At 38.3% G+C, this 25,871-nt stretch overlaps 1 protein-coding gene across 1 annotated transcript in view; it reads right to left on the reverse strand.

Moving 5' to 3' along the window:
- Positions 1-25,871, reverse strand: part of GLRB (glycine receptor beta) — a 46,231-nt gene that overhangs the window by 2,937 nt on the left and 17,423 nt on the right. The window contains exons 4-8 of the mRNA XM_059817872.1: positions 21,734-21,963; positions 20,441-20,523; positions 17,586-17,726; positions 14,037-14,189; positions 7,739-8,031 (exon numbers count right to left, since the gene is read on the reverse strand). Coding sequence (XP_059673855.1) covers positions 7,739-8,031; positions 14,037-14,189; positions 17,586-17,726; positions 20,441-20,523; positions 21,734-21,963 — 900 coding nt within the window. The remainder of the gene's footprint in view (positions 1-7,738; positions 8,032-14,036; positions 14,190-17,585; positions 17,727-20,440; positions 20,524-21,733; positions 21,964-25,871) is intronic.

The following is a 25,871-nucleotide window of genomic DNA, read 5'->3' on the forward strand; positions in this document are numbered from 1 at the left end:
TTTCTGTCATTTTAACCTAAATTCACTTCAGTTGACCTACAACTTTCCCTAAACAAAGTGAGATAATATATATTGAAAGCAGTTTATCTGCTTTTTATTCATCCTGTCTTGGTTTGTGCTAGAAGCGTAACGATATTCCTGATACTTACCAAAGGCTACAGGAACCATTTCTGCGGAAAACGATACCACAGGACTTGATTTTAGAGTACTACACTGAAGAATTGTAAAGAAAGTAAAACACTGTTAAATGTTACATCCTTTTGACTTCATCCTGACACAGAACTTGGCCCTGGAAAATATTTGATATCATTTGCCTTATCCTGCCTCAGCATCATGACCCGTGGGCCAGACCCAGCCCGCGGGCTGCTTTCATCAGTTCTATGGCTTTTCCCCTGCAGGGGATGGGGAGCAGCTGCTTGGGAAGGGAAGGCTGCTGGAACAGTGCCGGGCCTCCCCGCATCCCCAGGAGCTGGGCAGCTGCTCCTCGTCCCTCCAGCGTGGAGGCAGGGGAGCTGAGGAGGGTACAGGAAGGTGACATGGCTCTGGGGGCTTGGCCCAAAACACAGACGTAGTTCCCGTACCTCCCAGGACTGAGCCGCCTTTTCTAGGTTTGGTATGTTGGACAGGACGCCTGCCTTTTGATGAACAGCTCAGAAATACCTAAAAATGACTCCTAGAAGCCAGAAGGCCCCTTGGGATGATCCTTTCTCACCTTTTACAAAATTCAAGCTGATGGGTGCCCACTGCCAAGCTCAGCACCTGCCGCTGCCCTGGATGCCACGGCATCCAGAGCCGTGCCATGCATGCCACAGCAGCAGGGCCATACCTGGCTCAGAAAGCCTTCGTTTGCGGAGTTAGAGGAATAATGTGATAAGAAAGGGGGGAAAGAGAAGAAGAAAGAAGAAATGCTGCCTGGGCGTCCAGGCTGACAGGGATGGGAAACTAGCTCCCCATTGCTGCCTCTGCTGCTTCTGCTGCTCCTCATCACTCTCCACATTCACTGCCCAAACTACTTATTCCATATTTTCCTTTAAAAACATCCAGAATGAAGAACTTTTTCCATGACCTTGTTCCTCACAAACATATGTACCTTATTTCTAACTTGAATTTATTTGGCTTCAGTTTTCAGGCACGAGGCATGATTATAGTTAGTCTGATTAACTGCTGGTACTTACAGATGGTAACAAATCTAACCTCGATTTTGCATAATTCAGATGACGTAATCAGGCCGACATATGAAGCCAAGTCAAATGTTCTTCAGAGTTTCTTACCTCCACATCATTACCTCTGTCAACCTAATTGATAATCTTTTAAAAAATTATATTCAGTTTCATTAAATCAATAAACATACAGATCAGCTTTAATTTCACTGACCCATTTAAATTTATTAGCTAACATGGGGCTAAACTATGAATACTATTAATGATAATTAATACCTATGAATAATAATTATTAGTCAGCCCCTGGTTAGCTATGCAATATTTTCCACTGATTGATATCAGGCTTATAATTATTCATGCTATGCCACTTAGCCTTTAAAAGTACCGGCACGATGTGAGCTTCTTGCTGTCTTTTGGAACCCTCCCAGTTTTAAAGGATTTATTAAAAAATCAACATTAATGTTCCACAGCACTCATGGACCAGCTCTTTAAAAAATCTTAGATGCAAATTAAGCTGAAATCTTAAATGTAAAATGTCTAACTTTAATAGCCACTGTTTAACATCCTCATTAGCTAATGTCAATGAAAGCTATTTCAACATCTGATTGAATATATCTGGCTTTTCCCCAAACACAGAGCAGAGTATTTGTTCAACACTTTTGTCTTTTCTGCTAATTCTTCATACTTACAGCATCTCTATCTAGTCTTGGACCAATACTCTTGTTACTGGTTTTTGTATTCTTGCTATACATGCAAAGTAACTTCCTATTGCCCTCAATTATGCTAACCATATATCCCTTTTGTTATCTACACCTATTATCTACACATATTTTCTGGATTTCAACTTATATTAATTGCTATCAACTTCTCTATTTGCCCGTAAGAAGAAAAGAGAAATGCTTGAAGCTGAGGTAGTTTTCAGTCTTTGGGGAGTTTGTTTTCAATTGTGCTGTTGCGTTTTTTTAAATTAGTATAGCTTCCCTTCTGGTCTGTAACTATTTCGAACATTGTCAGATAGCTCACCAGCATCATTCATATTTTTTGTTTAAATTCTTCCACCCAAATGAAAAAAAAAAAAGTTTTCAAATTTTTGAAATCTGTCTTTTCACAGCACCAAAAATACCAGGACTCAACTAAATTTGTTTTGTGCAAATAGAATAAAGATCCTTTTCAATTGACCATTCATCCTGTGATCGAGTCCTCTTTATCCATCTGGATCAAGTGTAATATAAAATGCCATCATTTTGGATTCAAGAATTTTTGAGAGCAGAAATGTATTGTCCATAATTTCTAACAAAGCTTCAAACATGCTACAGCACTGGCAGCCTCTCAAGCTCAGCATGTGTCCCTCAGGCTGAAGTGCCTCTCTACTATAATGCAGCATTCTCTGCCCTAGACAGCACCTCTTCTCTGCCATGAAATCATTTCTTCTGCTGCACCCAACCTATTTTGGCATGCTGATCTGTCACTAGTGCTGCCAGTTGTGTAAGAGTCTTCCATACAAGATGAAGGAGTAGTTCTAACAAAATCTGTCATTAATCTTTCTTCCACTTGTTTTGTGCTTTTCTCTTGCTCTTGCCATAATGATAGATGTAGATCATCAATAAAGTAATGATCGTTTAGCATTAGTGTGTATTCAGACTGAGTATGTTTTCTGGTGCAGCTTGGCAGGAATTTGCTATCAAATTCCAAATATTATATTCCTTGCACATTCTCATTACCCTACTAACTGCAAAGTACAGCACAAAAAATATTTATACATAAAATATCATGGAATCACAGCATAGCTGAGGTTGGCAGGGACCTCTCGAGATCATCTAGTCCAACCCCCTGCTCAAAGCTGATTGCTCAGGGACGTTTTACTGTCATGTTCTGAATTATCTCCAAGGATGGATACGTGAGTCACTAGAGCAGAAAGTACCTACCCTGTACCTGAAATGCTGTCAGGAACTACTAAAATAGATTGCAGCCCGTGGTTTTGTATACAAGACAAAATGTAAACTGGGCTTCTGGTGGTTCTGCAAGAAAAATCTGAGTCTGGAGTGCCACTCAAGGGGAAAAGACAATATGGGAAGATCAGGTCACCACAAGTCACCACCAGTGGTCAGGTACATTATAAATCAGTCGAGATGAACATAACCCATATCAGGTTTCCGAGCCCAGATGTGGCTCTGACAAGATAAGGCAAGCAATAGCACTACTTCGCTTTAAAAATAACTGGGTTTAGAGCTATTACCACCACTTGCATAGCACTATTCATCATCCGCCAGAGCCATTCTTTTAGCAAATGTTCTCTCCAGTCATCACCACATTATCTGTGGGGAACAGCTTCTATAAATGGGCTTGATGAAAAGGTGACTTTTCAAATCGAGGGGTGTTATAGTTAACAGTGCAATCTCTCCCTGTAATCACGCCACCAGTGAAAGCAAAAATAAACTGATTCATCTTCAAAACATTTCCATTGTTGCTTGTTTTTCTCACTGTATGATGTTACATTGCTAGGAAACATGCAAACTCCTACTGAGGACTCCCAATAAAAAGCCAGTACCAGCAGTTACTACCAGGTTGCATGATTTTCTCCTCTGCTTGTAACAGCATCTACTTGCAGCCGCTATGAGCTAAGGGAGTCAAACTGTTCTTTCTCATGGCTTCTTGCCTGTAAATGCATAGCCATTGCAGCTCCTAGCAAACACAGCAGAAGTACTTATGTTGAATTTTCTCTTTTTTCTACAGATTCAGGCTGATCTTGCCAGATGGACTCACTTTAATCAGACCGTCATATCGATAAACCTGTGGGCTTAAAATGGCACTGACATTTCAAGGGTTTTTGTTGGAGGGGGCATGAGTCATAAAGCATGGACTCGGGGGTTTGGCGTATGCTGGCAACATACAGCTTTTACGTCAGCCAGTACCCAGGATTTGGTGGAGAGGAGAAGTAGCTATGCATCCATGGAAGGCTTTCTCCATCTTTGGCTGATTCGCAGATTGTGAGTGTTGTCCTGCCACTTTCACCATTGCTGTTGGTGACTATTGGTCGAGATCACTGACTTTACTGACACAGTAGTGCTTTCCACTGAAAAATTCCAGGTGGATCCTTACAGGTTCTACTACAGGGGATCTCTTCTCGTCACCTTCGATTACAAATGGCATCAAGCTTTTAATTTTTAGCATATAGTGAAAAGTTTATCCCTTTATCCAACTTCTTGTAATAAAAAAGGAACAATAGCCACTTGTATTTTTAAGTATGATCACGTGTTTTTGTTATGGCTTGTTTTTCACTAATGCCAAGTCGCCAGAGCAGATGCCATTTTTATCTTTCACAAATGGAGCAAGCACATGAAAGCAAGTTGCTCCATGAGGGCTGGAACCAGGGATGCCTGACCGCCCCACTTGCTTCCCTGTGCTCCCTCCGATCCTTCCTGTGCCTGGCACCTTCCCACCCCAACAACCCCGCTGTACCTTACATACCAGCCCCTTCCCCAAATCTCCTGCAGAGACATCACTGCTGCAATGTTGCATGGCTGCGAGAGGCAGCAAGAGCACAACTTGCTGCTTGGGGAACGCTGGCAAACTGGCCTGGCATCGGGATCAGGGGCATTTTAAAGTGAAATAAAGCAATTTCTCTTTTTAAACTTGATTCTCCTCTAATAACTTACAGATATGTATCAGCACCATTCAGTTAATGTCTCATAATAAAGTAGTGCTTCATTTAAGCTGGAGAAACATTTATAAATGCAATTGTTCATGCTCTCTGTTTTTTCCCACTTGGAGTGTTCTGCTTCCAGGTCTTTCCTGTTGGCTTTACCTTTGAGCCCCATCTGGTCTATCCACTGCTTCAAGCCTAGCTATAGTGAGATTTCCAGCTATGCCCTCGGCCACTTTTGCCTTAGTATCACCTCCTATGTGGAAAGAGAACATCCTCGAACATTTCTATAGGATGTGCACTCGCATCAGGGATGCAGTTCCTAGTTGTCCTCCTTTTCTCCTAAAGCTTCGCATTGGTTCACCTAAGTCTTTCCAGACATTTAGCACAGTATTTGCTCTCTCCTCACACACAATCCTACGTGACCCTGATGAGAAACAGCTCCTGAAGTTCTGGGACAGCACTCCGGCCTCTTTTTGTTTCATATTCTTTATGCCTTTCAACATACAGTTTTTCTCCATTACCTGTTTCTTTAATGTTTCCCTCCCTCACGTATTTGCCATATGGCAAATGCATTCTCTACTTAATCATTACTAGGTCTGTATGAAAGTGATCCAAATTTTGCGGTGTAGGCCTAGTTTGGGCTTAGGAGCAGAGCTACCAAAAGATTTATACCGGTTCTGTTTTAAGAGTTTAGTACAGGCTTCTCCAGGCCTGAGAACTTTCAAAGTACTCCTACGCGGTAGCTGGTTCTGAGAGGGAGTTTTCAGCCAGGCAGATTTATAGCATTCAAATATATAGAATCTAGCATCACTGTCCTACCCACATCCTGATGTGAAACGATTCATCGATGTGTCTGGGACCTTTTTCTATCTCAGCCTGGTGATCTTCCCAGAAATTACCAGCCCAGGACACCCTTCCTCAGGTAGGCTATATTTCCAAGCAGGTGGCTGGATACAAGCTGGATCACTAGCCGTGAGCGGAGGTGAACACTCAGCCACATGACCAGCTTTTACAGCAGTGAATACGTATTTCCAATATGTCTTGGTAAACAAATGTTTTGTAAGTCTCTGTATAAAGATCATAAGAAGCTACGCATACCCAGAGCTACATATAAATCCAACACAGATTATTGTTGCAGAGATTATAGACATTGGAATGTTAAAGGTCTCTGGTAACAAATTGGGAAGACCCGGAAAAGTGCAGGTCAAACATGAGATGCTGGAGGTGACATTGCAAGATCATGGAGGGGAGACACTGCAAGATCTTGGAGGGCAGACTGAGGTCTGAATCCTAAAAACCTTCAGCCTACTGCTAGACACCATTCATGGGCAATGGTGCTTAATTTTTTGTGGGCAATGACTCCCTTTCCTCAAAGTCTTAAAATGCACTGTACACCCAAACTTGCCTTTTTGAAAAAAAATACTAAAAGATGAAAGGATACCGTAGATGATAAAAGCTATCATTTTATATCATTTTATTCTCCTTATGGCTATGACAATGGCAAGCACCTTAAAGGGTCCTCCCACCAAGGAGAGTCAGTAATTTAGCAATTTGGTTTTGTTCACACTACCGAAAAGCTGTAGGTTTTTTGTTAATCTTGTCATTGATCAAGCTATACACTTACACTTGTTAAGTACTTGAAATAGGAATAAATAGATTTTATGCTGCTGTGCTGGAATGTTGCAACTATTTTGTCACAAGAAACAGCTGAATTTGGGACCAGCAAATTTCTGAACACAAAAATATCACATTCAGTTCAGGGGAAGCAAAACTGTAGTGGAGCCATCTTTCTTTCTACTCAGTTCCCACGTTTCCTGGGCTTGGGGAATTACTTGTGACACAAGTCAAAGCAGACATGGGGTTGCTCTAAGCTGAGCCTGGTTGCCTGCCAAAACAGTTCGCAGGAGAGTCTTCTACCAGATGAGAATTATGGTAGTCAAGTGCACCGCTCTGCGATATCTGCAGCTCCTCTGGACTGGGGGTAGTTAGTTATGGGGCAATGCCAGCTTGATACTAGGTCAGGGTTTCCACCATTCTGGCATAAACTACTCCCTCCTTAAAGAAGCTTTGCAGTCACATTGTATGCTACCGATATTATCACTTGGATCCGGCCTAATAGCTTTATGTTACACATCTAAATTGCTGAGTCATTGAAAACTATAAGCCAAATTCATATTTCATGTATTGAGGCACAGTGTACTTCCTTCTGTAGAATAAATGTCATTTAAGTATTACTCAGGACTGAGGGAAGTTGGCCTGGGATGTCTGATAACTCTTGGAGCACAACGGGGAAGTTATACAACACCAGGAGTGTGTTATACAACATTATGATGGGAAAATTTGGCCTGAGATAAGATGCACATCTCATCTCTACCCATATAATGAGATCTGACCAATTTACACATAAACTCTATCTGGCAACACAGGAAATGCAGGAACTGTTTGACAGACAGACATGTCTTTTGTTTACAAAGGCCAAGACTTCTGAATCCCTGGCTTCAGAGATGCTTAACATGAAATGCAGTGCAGCTGTGGCCATCCCCGGGAAAGCAATGAGACGGGTGTTATTTGAGTACACTCTCAGCAAATAGTGACTGAGAGTCCTGTCCTCTGAATAGTTATGGCTTGACAGCTGCTATTTATTATGAGAAAAATAGCAACTGTAAAGCTGCTTGCTCCTTTATTTACCTGAAGCTCAGCAGCAACTATGGCGCTAGGATATTAAAAGACAAATTTTTCATTTAGTACCTCTGACCCCGAATCACTAGGGATCAGTTGGTCAGATTGCTAGCCATTAATTACCAGCATGTTTTTAACATCTTGGCCACTTGTAAGACTAAGCACTATCCAAAACTATTACGACAGGATATTCCTGGAATTGCGTTAACAGAAGATAATGCTGATTTTGCGTACACAGTTTTGCAGCTCCTACCTGTAAGGTGCTGATGTGGACAGGAGTCCCTGTGCCATTCACAGTGTTCTTCTTGGCAGCATTTCCACCCTTCCCTTCCGCTTGCTCTGCCTTGGCAATCTTTGCTTTTTCGGCTTCAATTCTCTTTGGATTGTTTAGCATCACCTGAACCACCGCATACTCCACCAGGGACGCAAACCCAAAGAGAAGGCAAACGATCAGCCAGACATCTAAGGCCTTCACATAAGACACTTTGGGAAGTTCAGCGGCAAGAGTGGTACATTCAGATGCCAAGCTGAGCACTGAGAAAATACCTACGGAAAGAAAAACAACATATTGATTAAAGAAAACTTACCCTTATTAACACTGGCTGTGCTCTTCCTCTGAAACAGACAACACTGAATGATGTTTTGTAACAGTGAATGGGACTTCACAATGCGGCCGGTGTATTTTGCAGCAGGTAGACAAAGTGCACATGCCTTCAGTTAACGAACAAGTTAAACTGAATACTCATGTAGGATATTGCAGTTAGTGATGAATTATTAATAATAAGTACCTTCATTTTATAAATGGAGAAAGAATTAAGTGAGGCTAAACTGGTTGTTGTGGTTTTCTGGCTTCATCACACAACTGGGAAATGGGCTTTCCAGAGAATAATCCTAGAACGTGCATCTAAGTCTGGCAAGATGGAAGAGAAATATATGATACTTAAATCAAAAGAGTCCAAGTCCTTTAAATTAGACTTGAAGAGTGACTGTTGTCCCAGAAATCTGCATTGTGCTACAGCAGGGGCAATTCTCTGAATGACCTGTCCGCAGGGGTGATATGCAAAACTTAGGTGAAAGAGAAGTTTTTGCTAAAGAGCAAAACTGTACCAGCACATGAAAAAGTCTGTGTTCCCAAATCACTGTGAAGATGAAAACACTGAGGTGACTGAGGGTCTACAATCATTCCCTATTTCAGCTTCCAGGATCTACAGGAAGCTTTCTAGATAAAGGGCTTTTCAGGAAGCCCTTATCATGAAAAAAAAATACATCTGCAAAGGCTGTTGAAAGGTCACGCTCATCATCAAACTAGGTTTCAACAAGCACTGCTCCTTACAAGGCAATCCAAATGTCACCATCAACACAGGGCTCACATTGCAAGATACAAAATACAAGCCTGATCTCAAAGGGGCTCCTATGAAATGGCAAAAGTAACATGAACAGCTACATTTGGGAAAAGCTAACTTTAGAAACGGCTGTTGTGGGGAAAACTTATTTCACCCTCCCAGTTCAGAATGTCCCATTTTGGTTTTGTGAACACTAATGATAAAAATCTTCTTTAGTTATGAGTGGGTGGCTTCATGAAATGTAATCAATGTTGGCCAAAAGGAGATACTCAGTCTTAACTATGTTTCTTATATTGGTCATGTGTGCTATCCAAAGCATGAAAAAGATTGTAATTCATAGAGACATCATTTTCTTCAGATCCATTTTAAGTAACTGAGAATGTGAAAATGTTAACAAAACTGAAAATATCTGTATTGGCCTATGAAAGTATTCAACTAGTTGACCATAAATAAAAGACAATTATTTTGCTGCTGTTCCCATTTGGATTTCAATAAGATTGATATGATAATTTATTTTACTAATGGGCAACTTACTAGCTGCTCCAACACTGTAGAGAAACTATAAAGAAATCATTAGTCATATGATTTTAAAATACAGATTTGTATGGTGTTTTATTTTGAAATGTCTAATAGCAACGTATCATTGCAAAGCTGGATTTTTTTGTCCATTGAGATAATACAGAATGGTCAGATGTGCTATGTCAGATCATAATGATGTGGCAAATACTGAACAAACAAAACTCAGTGTCCACTCTGGCTTATTTTCGATCTACTGTGTCTGAAGCATTCAAGTATAAACATGCCTGTAAGGATGGAAAGTCAGCATAGAATAGTCTCCTTTTTTATAAATTTATTTTCACTGACCAACACCAGCTGTCTTGGGCTGAACACTAATTATGGATCATAAAGAACTGCAATTACAAGTACAAATAAGGCTGTATTGCCTTTTAGCATATAAAGGACACCTCTGCCTATGCCCAGCTTTCTGTTCGTTCTCTGACAGCATACCGTGTCAAGTACCATGCTATGTCTATGCTAGGCTTCTGAAAGGCAGCCTCTACCCTTACCCTGAATAACCAAATTAGCCAGTGATATGGACTGGCTCAACATTTTGGATATTGTAATTTTTTTCCTACTAACTTTAAAAGTGTTTACTGTCTTAATATGCAAGTATTATTATCATGCCTGGTGCTTAAAACACTTGTACAACCACTTGGTAGAGCTTAAAATACTAGATCTTACAATCTTGGATTTGATTCTACAAAATTAACTTATAAATTCTACTAGCTGAAAAGATTTCAGCGGCGCTTTCATCAATTTGTTCAGTAGAGCAATTGAGGTCATGGTGACCTGCTGCTAGTTTCCATTTGCCTGGATTCCTAGGATGAAAAGTTCATTCTCAGAGTCCGAGAATCTTCTAGGTTTTCAAGGTAACAATAAAGTGAGATAGAAGCACAAATATATTCTATTAAGCAACCATTTGCTGCCAGATCAGAGTTGGCATGGCCTTGGAGACCCTAGTACCAGAGTTGTAAGTTGCACCCCTGGCAGCAGCTGCGCTAGGTACCTACCTAACACAGTCCAAAGCCCAGGGCTCAAACCGAGTGAGGAGAATGAATAAATAAACTGCAAGATTACTTATTGGGAAAAAAAAAAAGGAAACAAAAACATCCCCCTTTTCTTCTCAGGGAGCACTAAAGAGAAGGGATAAAGCTCCTTCCTCTACACTTGCAAAGTAAAGGGAAAGTTGGCCTTTCTATGAAATACCTCTGCGTTTTTGCCCCTAGTGTCGCAACCCTCTCGATGGCAAAGTTTAGTTTGTCAGTAAGGTTAGTTAGCTCCCAGCCTAAAGCATGATTGTACAGAGCTACTATTTTAAAAACACTGCCTAAGTTTACATATGGATAATATCAGAAAGTGCCAATCCAGCAAAGCACTTCAGCACATGTTGCCAGATAAACAAATCTCCCTTTTTTGAATCCATCGAACTTACTGGCCTCAGCACTATCTCCTGGAAGTGAATTCCACAGGTTAATTGTATGCTGTATAAAACACTATTTTCTGTGTTATATTACTGCTTTAAAAATGTCTGGCTTCGTCTCACTAATGTTATTGAAAAAGGTAATGTTCTGTCTTCCTTTTCTTATAATTTGATATCTCTAATATATTCTATTCTCTCATTAAACTTCATAAACTAAAAGACATACTTTTGCCAATCCTTCATACTACATTACTAACATATATCTTTATGTCTTCCTCTGAGACCCTACATTTTTAGAATTTTATAAAATGAAATGACTAGAACCAAGACAGATCTGAGGACAGGAGTGATGAGGCAGGGGCATGCCTGGCCTCAGATCTAGCTGTCCTTTGTATGTGCGGAATATATCACCACTACTCCAAGGCTTCAGTTACCCTGTTGTACCCCCACCTGCACTCTGAACTAATGCTTCCTGCTGTCAGGCTGCTGCAAGGGGACAGAAATCCGACATCCCTCAGATCCCTACAGCTCCAGGGAAGACCTTACTCCCTTGTGTGATCCCTGTGTCGCATCACACAGCAGTGAAGGAAAGAAAGGAATTTTTTAAACAGATGCTGGCACACTGTCCACCTGTAAAAAACTGGAGAGTCCTCTGTCAGGCTCATTAGAAGGTGAAACACCAGCATTTAATTAGAAAGAAGTATTCAGTGATATCAGCCTTTATGCCACTTAGCCACCTCTGTCCAGGTACCAGTCCTTTGTGGACTTTCCTACCACCAGATGATCTAACTGGGTGAAATGTTACAGGGCTTGCAACTTAATTTAGTTCCTACATGGACAAAAGCTTTTTCTTCAAACAAACATACATCCTTCTCCCAGAACATTAATCAGTGTATGAAAACATATTCTGCTTACCAGCTTGCAAAGTATCTTGTATCCCTAAATCACCTGGAAACTTCTGAGATGCCTAGCCATGGGGAGCAGTAGCCCACTATACTTAATTCTAAGGATGACTGTATTAAGATATTTGTAAGTAAATCTGAAGTAGCTTCTCACGTGATGAGACCTGTATCTAGCCATTGAGACTGTAGTGGCCGTGGGTAACACTTTTTTGGGATTAGGTATCATCCACTTGACACAGAAATGTTAATCTTGTTAGATTTCAAGGTCAACTGTCTTCAAGGATGCGGCTAGAAGAGTTAGTTTGTTGCCCCCTTGCAAACTGGAGAAACATAAAACCTACCCCAGTGACAGTGCTATCAACTTGCATTACTAAATACTGACTCATGACTAAAGGATGGTCAGATTTAGCAGCTTCTGCTTCTCTGGGGAGTCAGGAAAAGTCACTTAATCAGGCCAATGGTTAGTATCTTTGAAAATGCATTATTTCAGCAATGCTAATACATAAAAGGAGCCCATAAACACTTGTAATAAATGAAAACAAACAAACAATAAATAAGCATGCATGTTTAGGCACAAAGACATCCATGTTACATAAATCAGCACTATACCTCTTATAAATCTAATATAGAATTAATAAGCCTGTCTGGTCAGCTATTTGAAGTGCAGGATTATAAAAGTAGAAATACTGCTCAGGTTTTGATCATATTGGAGCTCACTACATGAAAAATATTTCCAGTTCTTGTTTCTATCTTTTTAATTTAAGGCATGCTACATTTTCCCCACACTTTTTTTTTTCTTAAAATGTCTTACGTCTCACATTATGGAATGCATCCTTGCTACTTTTCAAGGTAAGAGATTATATTTGTTACTTGCTATCAAACTGATATAGATTGTGATTCCTCCCCAAGTAACTATTAATATTTCTAAAGGTCAAGAAAAACAAAGCTGATTTGTATTCTGAAACAGACCCTTAGAAAAAAGATACACTAAATATAATTAAATCATGTTTTGTTACATTTAATTAGAGCAAGGTAGACAACACTGACTCAGAAGCCAAAAGTAGCACTCCAGTCATAGTTCTCCAGGTCTTTTTTACAGCTCATAGTTTATTTTGCCCATCATATCACTGGAGGAGGAAAAGGCATGGCAGATGACCTGAGACGGGAGCAGTGGGGCTCAGGCCAGGGGGTATGTGGACACTTTTCCACCCAGCAAAACTCAGCAGGCACCCTTCCCACTCCAGCTGGCTCTTAACAGTGGGATTTCAGCTACCTGCTACTGCAAGACTCTACTGATAGCAGACACGGACTGGTGAGGTGATGTGGCAGGTCCTGACTCCAAGGGTCCCCAGCACTTATCGACACACGTGAACCTGCACAGGACTCATGTCCTGTGGGGGGGTGGAGGTTCAAGTGTGGGTGAGAGGTTTCTGAGGAAAGCAGGGGGCTGGAGGGATTCTGCAACTGCAGAATCAAGACCCCCCTGGGGTCTTGAAAACAGGTGCACTGAACCTCCTGGGACACAGAAAAGATTTGGAAAATAAGGGGTATGGGCTTGTGGAGGAGTGCCAGGGAAAAGGGGAGCATGGGGAGGCCAGAGCATGGGGAAGGAGAGGTCACGGCATGGAGACAGGAATCCAAATAGGAGAAGTGTCAGGATGCAAGAGCCTGGCTCTGCATTTCGTTGAGCTTTTGAGGTCAGCAGGTTTGGCCACCCCAGAGCTGGAGTCCCATGTACAATCCAATTAGTCAAGACAAAATTGTTTTGATTAACTCTGTGTCCTACTATCTCATAATAAATGAAGGGCCTGCCTACTGCGCTGTGCTGAGCAGCATGAAAGCATGAGCCTGAAGTACTCTCATGAACTAAGCCTCTAATGAAATAAAACCAACCAGGTAACAAGGATGCTAATTCTCTTCCAGACAACATTACTCTTCAGAAAAACTGCTCCAAGAATATAGCTATTTAGAACATTACTCATTTTCCTGCTTTTACTGATTATTCAGATGTTCAAATTCCTATAAACTGCATATTGCCACAGTGCCTGCAGCATCACCCGTACATGGATAAGATCAGATTTGTCTGGGTTGAGAGGAGCAGAGACAGTGTGCTTATCACATAAGTGCTGGAACCATTATCAAGCGAAGTCTCAACGTGAAGGTGGATTTTACAGAACTATAGGAATGAGGAGGTTTCAGTGAAAATGATGAGAGGATAATGGAAGTGAAGTTGCTTTCAGTGTCCAGTGTCATGTTGTCAAAGCAACTGAGAATGGCTTAATGGCGTTAAAGTGGATTGTGATGGTACGTGTAAACGCAGGTTACCCAGTGGGACTCTTGCAGCACTTGCATCAGGATTGATCCAAAATGACAGCCAGGATAGAACAACAATTAACAGTGTAGGAGCATAAACACCCATCATGTAAAATCCAACTTGTCTTCTTAAAGTGAAGATTACTTCTACACAAGTGTAATAACCTTTAAAGAAATAAATGTATTAATATTTAACGTGCTTTGCAGGTCAACCTCTTCAGATCCGTATCTTCTAGGCCTTTTTCTACTTAAGTTAAGAGCAAAAATTCAATGATTTAATTTTCTTTACAAAGGCAAAGAGTTCAATTTGAAAAAAAAAGTGTTCAAAACACAGAACTATATAACCGGCAAGTGTGGTCAGGCATGTCGTACTCTCTGTGCTCTACAAGGTACCCTCCGTCTTTTCACAGCGCATCGGTAACAGGCAGTTAAAGTGACTGTCATCTTGATGCTGGCTTCAAGATGCAGTCCAGATAAAACCAATGGGGTCTAGCAGTCATATTAGCTTAAGCTCATCTGAAAATCCTACTTAGCATTAATTTGTGCAAAAGATGGAATTAAGAAATATTAGTGCAGAAAGTTTAAAATGGAAAGAGGTGATCTGAATGTGACTCGAAACAGAGATTCCCCCAGTACTGAAAGCTGGTACAGGTGACTCCTAAAATTGGTACAGAATTTTTTAAAAAGACTCTAAAAATACTTTAAATTTTGAAAACAAGGAATACTGCCTCAAATCTTTTAAAATGAGGATCTAAATCACCCCAACATTTAAGATACCTGTTCAGATTAATTCAATAAAAAATAAAGCTGCAGATACTAGAAGTTTTGCTGGAGATAACAGATGGATCAGGAAGTCTGATAACCAGGAAACAAATTCTGTTCATATTTTCACTCAGTTAGCAGAACTGGCATTTTTATGTTAATATTGACACAATACCATGGTAGAAACAACTTTATAAAGAAAAGGCATTCCTATGCTATATTATGGCAATTTCAAAATTCAGATCAGTCTATATCTATAAATATAGTTGGTACAAAGCTGATTTCGAAGATAGAATCTGTCAAAAATATGTGTATTTATCTTCTATATTTTATCAATTAAGTGCTGTAGAATGATAAGTCATCTTTAAAGTGCTGTTTGGGCATACAATAACCAAAACAACAAAACAAGAAAACATTAAGGAAAAATTTCCTTGTGTAGAAGACACTACACGGTATTTCATAGTCCATTTTATCCTCTTCAATGTTCTGTTGTCTGACAAATTTCCCCTCTGTAAGTTATGAGTAGTTTCCAGATACTTTTAGGTTTTATTTTCAAATGACAGATGACCTTCAAAACCATTATTTGTTTGCTTTATGCCAGAAATGCATTCTGTATGGCTTTGTATCATCTTTCATCAGGCAGAGAATAGTATCTATTGCCCTCACCATTCAGCTCGTGAGGACCTATTTGGATCTGTCAAATATTTTGATAAACAAAGAATAGGTGATTTGCAATTTCAAATATTCAATTTATTGACACAAAAAGTCACCGCAAATTTGTTGACCCTCTTTCTACTTAGGTAGGTATGATAAAACAGCAGTTGACGTAAATAGGCAGTAAAGATTAAGTTCTTTGCAACTGGCAAGAATCTACTGCATAAGCCATAATTTTGAAAATTTGCTTGTACATGCAACACTGCCTCTTGATTACCTGAAAAAATCCTTAACTGAATTAATTTTAACTATGTGTGCAAAATCTGATTTTTTAAATACCTTCAATATGAGAATTTAAAGTAAATCAAACAACTACTGATTACTGAAAACAACCTTTAAAAATACTTCAGAGTACTAAAATATTCCATTCACATTAATGAAGCATTAATTCCAGTCTTGATTATGAGATTAACATGGATGTTCTTAATTTTCAAACAAAAAGGATTGCAAGAAGAATTATGAAAACTTTTAAAAATTTCATGTTGTCACTCCACCCAGTCTGCCAGTTCTCTAATGTTCTTTCTTTAATGTTCAAATCACATACACACACAAAATGCAACCATTTTACTGAGCACTTTGCACAGTGTCATTTCAACTTGCGGTCACAAGGTGCTGAAACTTGAGAGAACACTTCTGATTTTTTTTCCTGTTTAATGGTAAAGTGTATAATTCTTAGATTTTTCTTCAAGGTTCCTAAAAATACCTAAAACATCTGAAGATTTTTTAGCTGTTTAATTTTAGATTTAGGGAAAAACTCAAAATGATCATGATAACTTCAATAACAGGATAGCGATCTTGGGTATTTCCTTTTTCCCTCAAATAGAATGTAAGTCTTCCCATTTGTATGAATTTTATTTGGGAATTGCAAGAGCCATCCCTTCAATTTTTCACTACTTTATAGGCTATTTTTTCAGTGAATTCATTGTTTAATGAAGAATAAAATATTTTTTTCACTGCTAAGTAAACTTCTACCATATCCAGACTTAGATTTGAATGCAATCACTGTCAGTTGGTTGTGCTTTCACAAATGCAGAATTTTGCTGAGGGGAGCTAATTTCATATTATTTACAAATGCTACATCACTTGAGATACTGAATTACATATAGTTAGGCTAAGAACTCGCTCATTTTGCAGTTAAAAAACAAACTTCCTTTCAATTTTCATTACCTTTTTCAAGTTAAATTCCTTAACTCAGAGATCTACTAAGGTTACTTAAGATCTCTTCAGATTTGGGATCCAGCTCAGAAGGAACTGCAAGTAACAGACCCTCAACTTCAGCTGAATAGTCAAAGAGAAACTTGCAGAGGATCCTCGGAAGCTGCAGTGCCACAGCCATGCTCATTGAATTTTAATGGGAGATTTATTCATGTGATGCAAGAGCTCTAACTAAAATACGCCCTGCTGACCTCTGTTGTAGAAAGTCTTGCAGTTGCCACAGTATGTGAGTAGTTTGGATATAATTATATGCAGGAATCAATCAAGGTAGAAAAGATAAATCATTAGAAGCCAGCGTACAGAAACCATTGGATAAATTTGTGCCCGCGCTCAGAAAATAATCATAGGATTGAATAAATACAGGGCTAAGGATTGTAAGCAGCTTTCTGTAATGACAGACTTTCCAGAACACTTAGAGAAAGGAAGAACCTGCAGGGTGAAGCATTTGAAGTTACACTCTAATACTATCCACTTCTGGAACAGAAGTTGAACCAGAGAACCAAAATTATCCTGCTTTGCCGCAACCGGCATAATTCTGCGCAAACATCCTATCAGAAAAGATAGGCATTTACAAGCATAAAAAGGTATTAGGACTATATAAACAAAATGGTGACAGTAAGATCAGAAGACATGTAAGTAAAACCAAGAAAAACATTTAATCTCATCTTCAAACTAGATGTTTCTGTATTTGATTTAGTTTGCAGTAATTATATGTGATAGTTACTATTACATGAACTGCTGGTTTGTTAAAAATAATCTGTTTTCTCCCAAAGAATGTAAAACATGAACTGGAGTATTAACCATTAACCTTAAACAGTAGTTGAAGGAAGCTTAAAGTTTTTTACCAAGAAAATAACTTATACTACCTACCTGTGCCTTTGTAATACTTGGTACAGTTACCATATTCGATATCCTCCTTTTTAATATCAAACTGAGGCAGAGCAATTTTCTCTAGCTGTACAGGATCTCCAGACTGCCAGATAAACCGTAAGTCATCAGTTGTGTAACCAACTACAAGAACAAAATAATAATACTCGTTTAAAGAACCATCTCAATCAGAGTAAACTCTGCAAGAAAATCTAGCATATATGTATCGGATTTCTTTCACTCTTTTTCTTTCTATTTCCTGTTCAAAGAATTAAATACAAAAATTAAATAATCCACAACTGAATTTTTAGGTAGGCCTAAATTAGGACTTGGTGGGTGGAACATTACATTATCAGTGATATTACACTGATTAAGAGGTGTTTGTTACAGTGTTTACTGTTTAAACAAAGAAAGCAAAGCTCTATTCTCCCCAATTTCGAAGCCTCGATATTCATTCATACTCTACTTCAGCAAAGTGTGAAAAATATACTGAACTTTAACAGCACTCACAAGTCCTAGTAACTTCAAAATAATTTAACAACTCTATTACTGTGATGAATCTTGACTTTTGCGTAAAACAACCTTTCTGCTTAGTTGTTCAGATTAAACGTCCTGATTCATGAAAGCATTGACATTCAGGAAATACTTGACCAGGAATTTAAATGGATGTGTAGTCCTGCTGAAATCAATTCAGTGCCTTCATGATCTCCTGAGTACAGACAGACTTCAGTATACATCTGAGTGCCTAAATCATGATATATACAACACCACCAAGTGAGAGGCAGTGAAAGATAAGCTCACAATAGTCAAGCAGAAAGCAATATTAATTAAATATGCAGTCATAATCATGAATTTACATGCCATTTTTCTGCTACGTTCTGTTTATTAAGGATTAACTTAATTCAAACAGAGATAATGTGTGTTAAATGGGAACAGAGATGGGGAAACATAAAAAAGATGGAGTTGGAATGCAGCATTTTGCAATTCAAAGCCTCTGAAAAATGTTTAAAGAACTGTTCTTTTTCTGAAGGCATTAGACAGGTATTTTTGTACCTTTGAAAGAACAGCTGTGATTAAAAAACGTAAACTGTTTATAAGCTAACTTCTCTAAGATTCACAACAACTTGATAAAAATCACACTGTCTCAAAGCTCCATGATGGAAGATAATATAAAAAAAAAAAAAAAATCAGTTGTTCTAATGCTTCATTCTTAAAATTAGTCTCACTCTCTTGCAACATAGACCAAACCAAAAAACTGCCCTTTTATGATAACAATACCCTTTATGATAACAATTACTGGGCAGTGAAAATTTTGTCCATAGGGAAAATGTAAAACTGGAGATCATAACTGCAGATACGAGAACAGCTTAGTAAAAACTGGTGGCCTTTTTTGTTTTGGAAATCTAGCAACTAGAAAAAAAATATTGATTTGAAAAGAACTTAAGTAGAATAAAACTGCCAGTGGTAACAGGCAAAGCAAGCCCACTGTTGGAACTGGATGGACAGACTGGAGGTCATGGGTACCATTCTTACTTTTGACAACTGAATTAAAAGGTAGAAGAAAGTTTAGTGCACACTGTCTTTCCAAAGGAGCAATTTCCTCCTGAATTTGAATATAGGAACTTAGCATGGAGAGAGACAATACTGTTGTTTAAATAAAGTTATTGAGAATTTTTTTATGAGTAGTTCTTCCTTGAATAGCTATACCTTGCAATGCTTGTAAAGCAACCCACACTGAGAAAGCTTGAGCAAACTTCCATTAATATTACTGTCTAATTCCAGTTTAACCCCAAACTGGTTTGGATTTACCATAAGAGCTTACTTCAGCTAATGTATACACATATTAGTGATGGGCAAAACTGCTATGGACATGCTACAATTCTAAAGGTAAATGCTGGCAATCAAAAACTAAATTGTAAAGCTCTGATATCATTATTATTACCTTTGTCTCCACTGGGATGCCCTGCTCAGCTTTGATTAACCTTGCTCTTTCTTTGCTTTTGTCTTCCCTTCCCTAACCTCATCTTCCCCACCAGACCTGGTGGAATAACAACTGAACAAAGTTTTTGTATTATAGCAGGAATGGGCTGGAGCAAGCCACCTTCTTTCTCTGCTTCACACTTGTCCTTACCCAGTAAAACAGGTTGCCACAAAAGTGGGATCACCGAGGGTTGGAGTATTGGGAAAAGGCTGTACTGGAGTAGACACCTTTGTACTTGGGGAGCAGGAAAGAAGATGGGTTTCAGAAACATTTTGGCTGCATGAAGCCCTTCAGAGATGAGACCTGGCTGCCCCTTCATAAGATCAAATCACCTAGAGACCAGGGAAGGATTGGTAAGGGAGAGGTGCCTGACTACATCCACAACACATCTTGAAACCACTTTCAAAAGGTTTCATACTAAATGCTCTCAATGTATTGGCATCAAATACTTTTCCTTTGGTACCGTATCAAAAGAGATTCAAATAATACCATGCATCATCAATGCAAGGGGATAAATTGGACCCCAACAACCTACAAAGCAGCAAAGGTTGTGGAAGTTAAAACTACCTGGGGAAGCTATGGATTCTTTTTTCCAAATTATATGTGTTTCCATTTTAGTAAGTTTATTGTAAGTGTTTTTATAAAACTCATCAGTTGTCATTACGTTTGATAGCAAAAGCTAAAAACAGAGTGCATGCTGCCAGAACCATAAGAAACATTTTTGATAGGGAAATGTATGTTGGTAGGAACCAGTGAATATTAATTTCAAGATTCATTAAAAATGTTGACATGAACAATACAGAATTGATAATTTTTTGTTTGATTCTCAGGCATGCCAAGAAGGCAACTGTTTTTATGCACAGACTGATTTACATACAGCTTTCCAATTGCATCTTGCAGCGCTGTGTATCCATAGGAAACAAGGTCAAGTCCAAAGGGCATGATAGAGTAATAGACAATCTGAAAATACAGAAATGGAATTTAAAAACAGTGTGAGCTGCCATGTACTAATACATACTGTATTATTAAAATCAACAGAATATTTTTAGAGGACGACATTAATTTCAAACTTTATTGAATTTGCTTTTGTTGTTTGGAAGTTTTCAGAGAAGAATTTTTCCACCAGAAACTTCTATTAGTATTCACTCAATATTCACTGCTCACTAACCTAACCTATTGACTGAAATAAGCTCACTTATGAATAGCTGCAACCTGGAAAAATATTTGAAAAAAGTTTCAATGTTTCTTTTAACATTTGCTGTTTCAAATGGGAAGTTTATTTTACAGCTGAAAGTGATTTTCTGTTTTGAAATATTAATTTCTACAGACTTCAAAACCTGCTACATAAACAACTGGAATCAGACTTGGGACCTTCAGAGTGAGACAAATGAAATGCTTTGATTGCCCAATATATTTTCTTTTCTGATCACTGTTGGCAAAAGTCTTGAGATTGAGTTTTCTCATCCTGATTTGGAATGGGCAGAAAAGAACACAGACTCTTCCATCTTCTTTCTTTTTTCTAGCCACTTCTACTCCAGGAAGAAATTGCTCATGTGACCACAAAAAAGTGTGTGTTAATTGCAATGAAATGAAACAATTTTTTTGGGTCTTCTGAAAAAATCTATATCCATATATCTACATATAGATATGCATGTCTATAGCCAGGCATAGAACTTAATCAGGATTATGTCCCAGTACTTTTACAAAACATTTATATTCACAAATTTCGTAATTTTTGCTGCTTCCTATATCATTAGTAAGTAACCGTAATTTTCTTTAGTTGATGCAGAAATTCAAGTGGTGTGCAAATTATATCGTTTTGCTGAAGGCTTTACTTCAGATATCTATGCTTCCAGGAAGGATTCCAAGCAATTATCAAACGGGTTTAAATTTTGTTTCCACTACTACTAGTTTACTTTATGTGTTAGCTTAACATGACATACTAACGTACTTCAAATTTCTAGTACTTGCTGTGCTATCAACTGACATGCTTTAAAACATCTTCATCTGATTTTTTTACACACATTTAATTTATTGTAGTATTGTTTACAAACTGTCATATAAATTTAAATATTAGTCATAAACTGTATTATGTTACTAAGTATAACACAGCATATATCTCTCATATCAAGTAATTTTAAAAAAGAGTAGAAATATATCAATAAAATACCTCATGCTGACTAGGACATCTCCATCCCGAAATATAAAAAGAAGGATGTTTTCTTGTGTGACGTCATGAAAGTTAGCATTTTTTTCATTTGCAAAGAATAAGTCCGGCTTCCAAAGACATTTAAACATTGTTGGGTCCACTGTCAGCGTATCTGAACCTCTCCAGTCATTGGGCAGTTTGAGTCTGGGATCATTCCACTTCTGTCTTAGAAAGATGTTGACTCTATAGTCCTGATGGGAAGAATACATAAATATTAGACGAGCCAAAGGTCTAGCCAAATACCCATGGAGAAGGAAAACCATTCTCTCAGACTGAAGATAAAAACAATTTATGCCCTGATTTTTCTATCACAAATACAGTAATCACTATCCAAATGACATTGATAAATGTTAAGTACTACAAATTGGTAAATGATGTCTCACTCATGTTTTGAATACAGTAACATTTCTTTTAAAAAGGGCCAAATTCTGCCCCCCCCCGATAATTTTTTGTGTCTCCTTGATAGTTGTCCTCTGCTATCTAGGCATAGAGAAAAGCAAGCAGCAGGACAGAGACAGACCATAGCTTGATTATGCTAAATTGCTGCAGGAAGCAGGCATGATATCACTTCTATCAGGATATCCTGTGAGTGTAAATTCCAGCTTATTCTCCATTTGATTAAGTGGCACACTGATGGTGAAATATCACACTACAAAAGCAGAAGACAGACCTTGTAGATAATACACTTTACACTACACACCCAAAATACAGCCTCAGACCTTATAACAGTGATTTGGGACTATTTTGGTAACTGAGGAAAACTGATGCCAGCTTGCCACACAAGTACTGAGGCAGCATGTATGAAAGCAGAAAAAGGGTAGGTCTCAAAGACACAAAATCGAGACTTTACACAGAGGAAACGTCCCTCTGAATTCAGCAGGACTCTTGCTCAAGGATGGACAGTAGTAGAGCCACACTCAATGAGAACCTAATTTTGCCTCCGGGAATTCAAGTAGCATGTGTTTTCAGGGCAAAATGACACCCGCATGCATTCTGTCCTTAGTGAAAGCTGTGTGCATCCAAAGGAAAAATCTGACCCAGTATGTCAGTTATGATTCTTCAGTCTTACCTCTAAGTCTTTTTGCTTTTTACATTTAAGCCAGTGCCTCTTTTAGATGTATATGTAAACTAGGCAGATCACATACAGAAAAAGAATAAAGGTATTGTTGAAAGAAAGTAAAAAAAAAAACCCAAATAAACTAAAATTCTATATGTAAGATAATTTTTATCTCCAGTCTTCCTAGTTGTCTTCTATGGTGTTTTTTGTTTTTTCATAATTGTCTATTAGGTACAAAGCATTCTGAGATAAGGGCTGTGTCTTTTAGAGCAGTGAAAATACTGCCTGTTTTACAATAATAGCAAAATGCTAGAAATCTGTGAGTGAAGGTTCTCAACATATTTTTGGTTTGTCAGTGTATTCTGCATAACAAATTAATTTTATAAAGTTGTTTATTTTACACATTAATGCCCTCTTACACTGTTGTACTTACAATAAAGTATACATTTACACTCCAAAGCAAGTGCCATGTTGAGACTCCAACAAGAAGGAGTTCACTTGGCTAAGACCTCATGCAGAATGATTTACCCTGTCGATGTACCCTGTTAATTGGAATATGGTGCCCACTTTCCCATGTCCAGTCCACCAGCCAGATCAGCCCAGGTATATTACACTATACTGTGTAATATTTTTCCTTACTGCATTGTAAGGAAAAAGCAAAGCATCAAAACTAAGTAGAAAGAACTGAGGCAATATTTATTAATATGCATAGTTCTGAGACATATGTTACTTGTTGGCAGTCGGTTTTTGAAAAATTATATATAGTCTGACTCTTATTTATACAAAGACATATATTATCTTGTCAAAGTAAAGAAAAAGCATAAAATAATAGTTAATATGAAGTGACTTTGTACTGGAAGGGTCTCATAAAGAAGTTTCAGAAGAGGAGGGAATTCAGGTCATTATCTCAGAAAGCATCTTTTCAATTATATGTATATAATTGAAAATTTACTTTACTTGCTTCTTGCTGAAGTTCCCATTCCATATGCACTTCTTGTCTCAGTGAAAAAAATTACTTTAAACCACATGAGATAGATAAATACTGCATACCGTGCATGCTCACAAGCATTACACTGTGCATTACACTAAAATTAATTTCCCCATAAACAAGTGCATTACCCTAATTTTAACAAAATAAAATGCCTCTCAAAGCTGTAGGTAAATGATAAGCAGTGTCCAATGCTTGTCTTCAGCTTACCTATTCAGAAGGAGATGTTTACATCACTGAAAAGCAGAAGCACTGGCAAAATAAGAATTGGAAGTAAGATCAGGTGGATGCTATTTTATTTCCTTCCTTGTTCTATTACAAATGAACTTAAATATACCAAAGAACGGGATGTTGTGACTTTTCAAGAACTTGATTCTGTTGCCTTTGAAGTCAATGAAAGAAAAATCCCATTAACCTAAAATAAACAGGTTCAGACCTACCTAAATGACTAGAAACTTGTGACAGGGTGTACTTGTAGAGGAAGGCCACCAACATACTTGAGGCAATATTGAAAATGTAGAAGGAAGCAGAGATGTCAGGATACAAAACTGTGGCTAGCTAGACAATGATGTGCAGAAGGACTTCTTTTTAGAAGAATATGAACTGTTACAGCATCTGGCAGCAGTATACCCTACAGTCTGGTATAAATCTATTTTGAAAGAAGTCCTCTCAAATTTGGGCAATGATTTTAAGATTCAGTACGTGCACTACAATTAGGTTCAATAGGGGCTGAAGAAGTGGTCTGCATGAAGCACATGGTCTTCCTTCTATATATTTTACAAACATTCTTTGAATATTGCGGAACGATCAGCATTTTGTAATAAAGGAGAGTCAAATAGCAATTAAAAAGTCTGAAACTAGTGAGGGGTAGAAGAGATATTCATCAGCATTAGAGCTAAGAGGACCTGGCAGGTAAAAAGAAACAGAAGTATTCTACACGGATTTGTTTTCCCATGAAGTTCCAACAGAAGGAAAGTTTGTTTTCAGGGAGGTTGAAAGGGGAGGCTTTCTAGGAAATATTTCAAATGCAACCTACTAAACAGTGGGCATGTGGCCCAAAAAACTCCTCAGGCCAGGAATCAATCAAAGCCAACACATGTCTTTCTGCAAACTGGAGCACATAAAAGATCATGAAAGGCTTTTTCTACATGATCTCCACTCATACAAAGAAAGGAAGCATAATAGCACTTTCTGTTAATAAAGTAGAAAATAGCATTTTTAAGATTAAAAAAAGGAAACTGAATTTTCCTTTATATATGTAAATATCAAACAGACCTTTCTGCAAGGTTTTAAAGTAAAAGAGAAGGAGGAAGTGGTGTTTTGCCATTTGAATCAGTGAAGAAAGGTTACACTGCAAGTACAAACCTTAAATATAGATTCTGTAGACAAAGGGTCAGATCATCAGCACAGCTAAAATATTATAGCCCTACAGGTATTTATACCAGAAAGCATCTATTCCTAGGAATCCTTGACTGGTCATCCAGTCTGTAACAGTTTCTAAATGTGACATAATTACCATATTATCCCACACATTTGCAGTCTAAAAAAACACCTGCAAAACCAGAAGCAGAGTTAGCATGTGGATCCTAGACAAGTAGTCTAATGAGCTAGAAGGAAACAAGTTACAGGATTCGAGATAAAGGGAACTTACTGGAAGGTAGCAGCTCTGGTATAAGCTCTTCTCCATTTTAGCTGTACAAATTCTTATTCACGCTGTAGTTTACTAATTTTTTGCTTAGTTTTTCCAGGTAACTTATCCAATACATGTGTGAAAACGTCGCAATTCTCTCGAATATTCAACAAAACAACATGAACACTACCCTTTCTAGACACAGAGCAAACATTTGCCCTTCAGTTTCTTCACAAGGGCTTGATTAAAGCAATACAGGCTTCTGCGCATAGGATCCACACTATGGGTCCTGTCTTGCTTCAAACCTATATTACCTGAAACCTGTCAATGCTTTTCTATAAAGAAATTTCCTTCTGTCTTAAACCTAGGTAGACTCTACCCCAGTGGGAGGTAATCTCTACTCTTTTTTGTTGAGGATGAGCCA

The sequence above is a fragment of the Gavia stellata genome, chromosome 5, assembly GCF_030936135.1.
Source record: "Gavia stellata isolate bGavSte3 chromosome 5, bGavSte3.hap2, whole genome shotgun sequence".
NCBI lineage: Eukaryota > Metazoa > Chordata > Aves > Gaviiformes > Gaviidae > Gavia > Gavia stellata.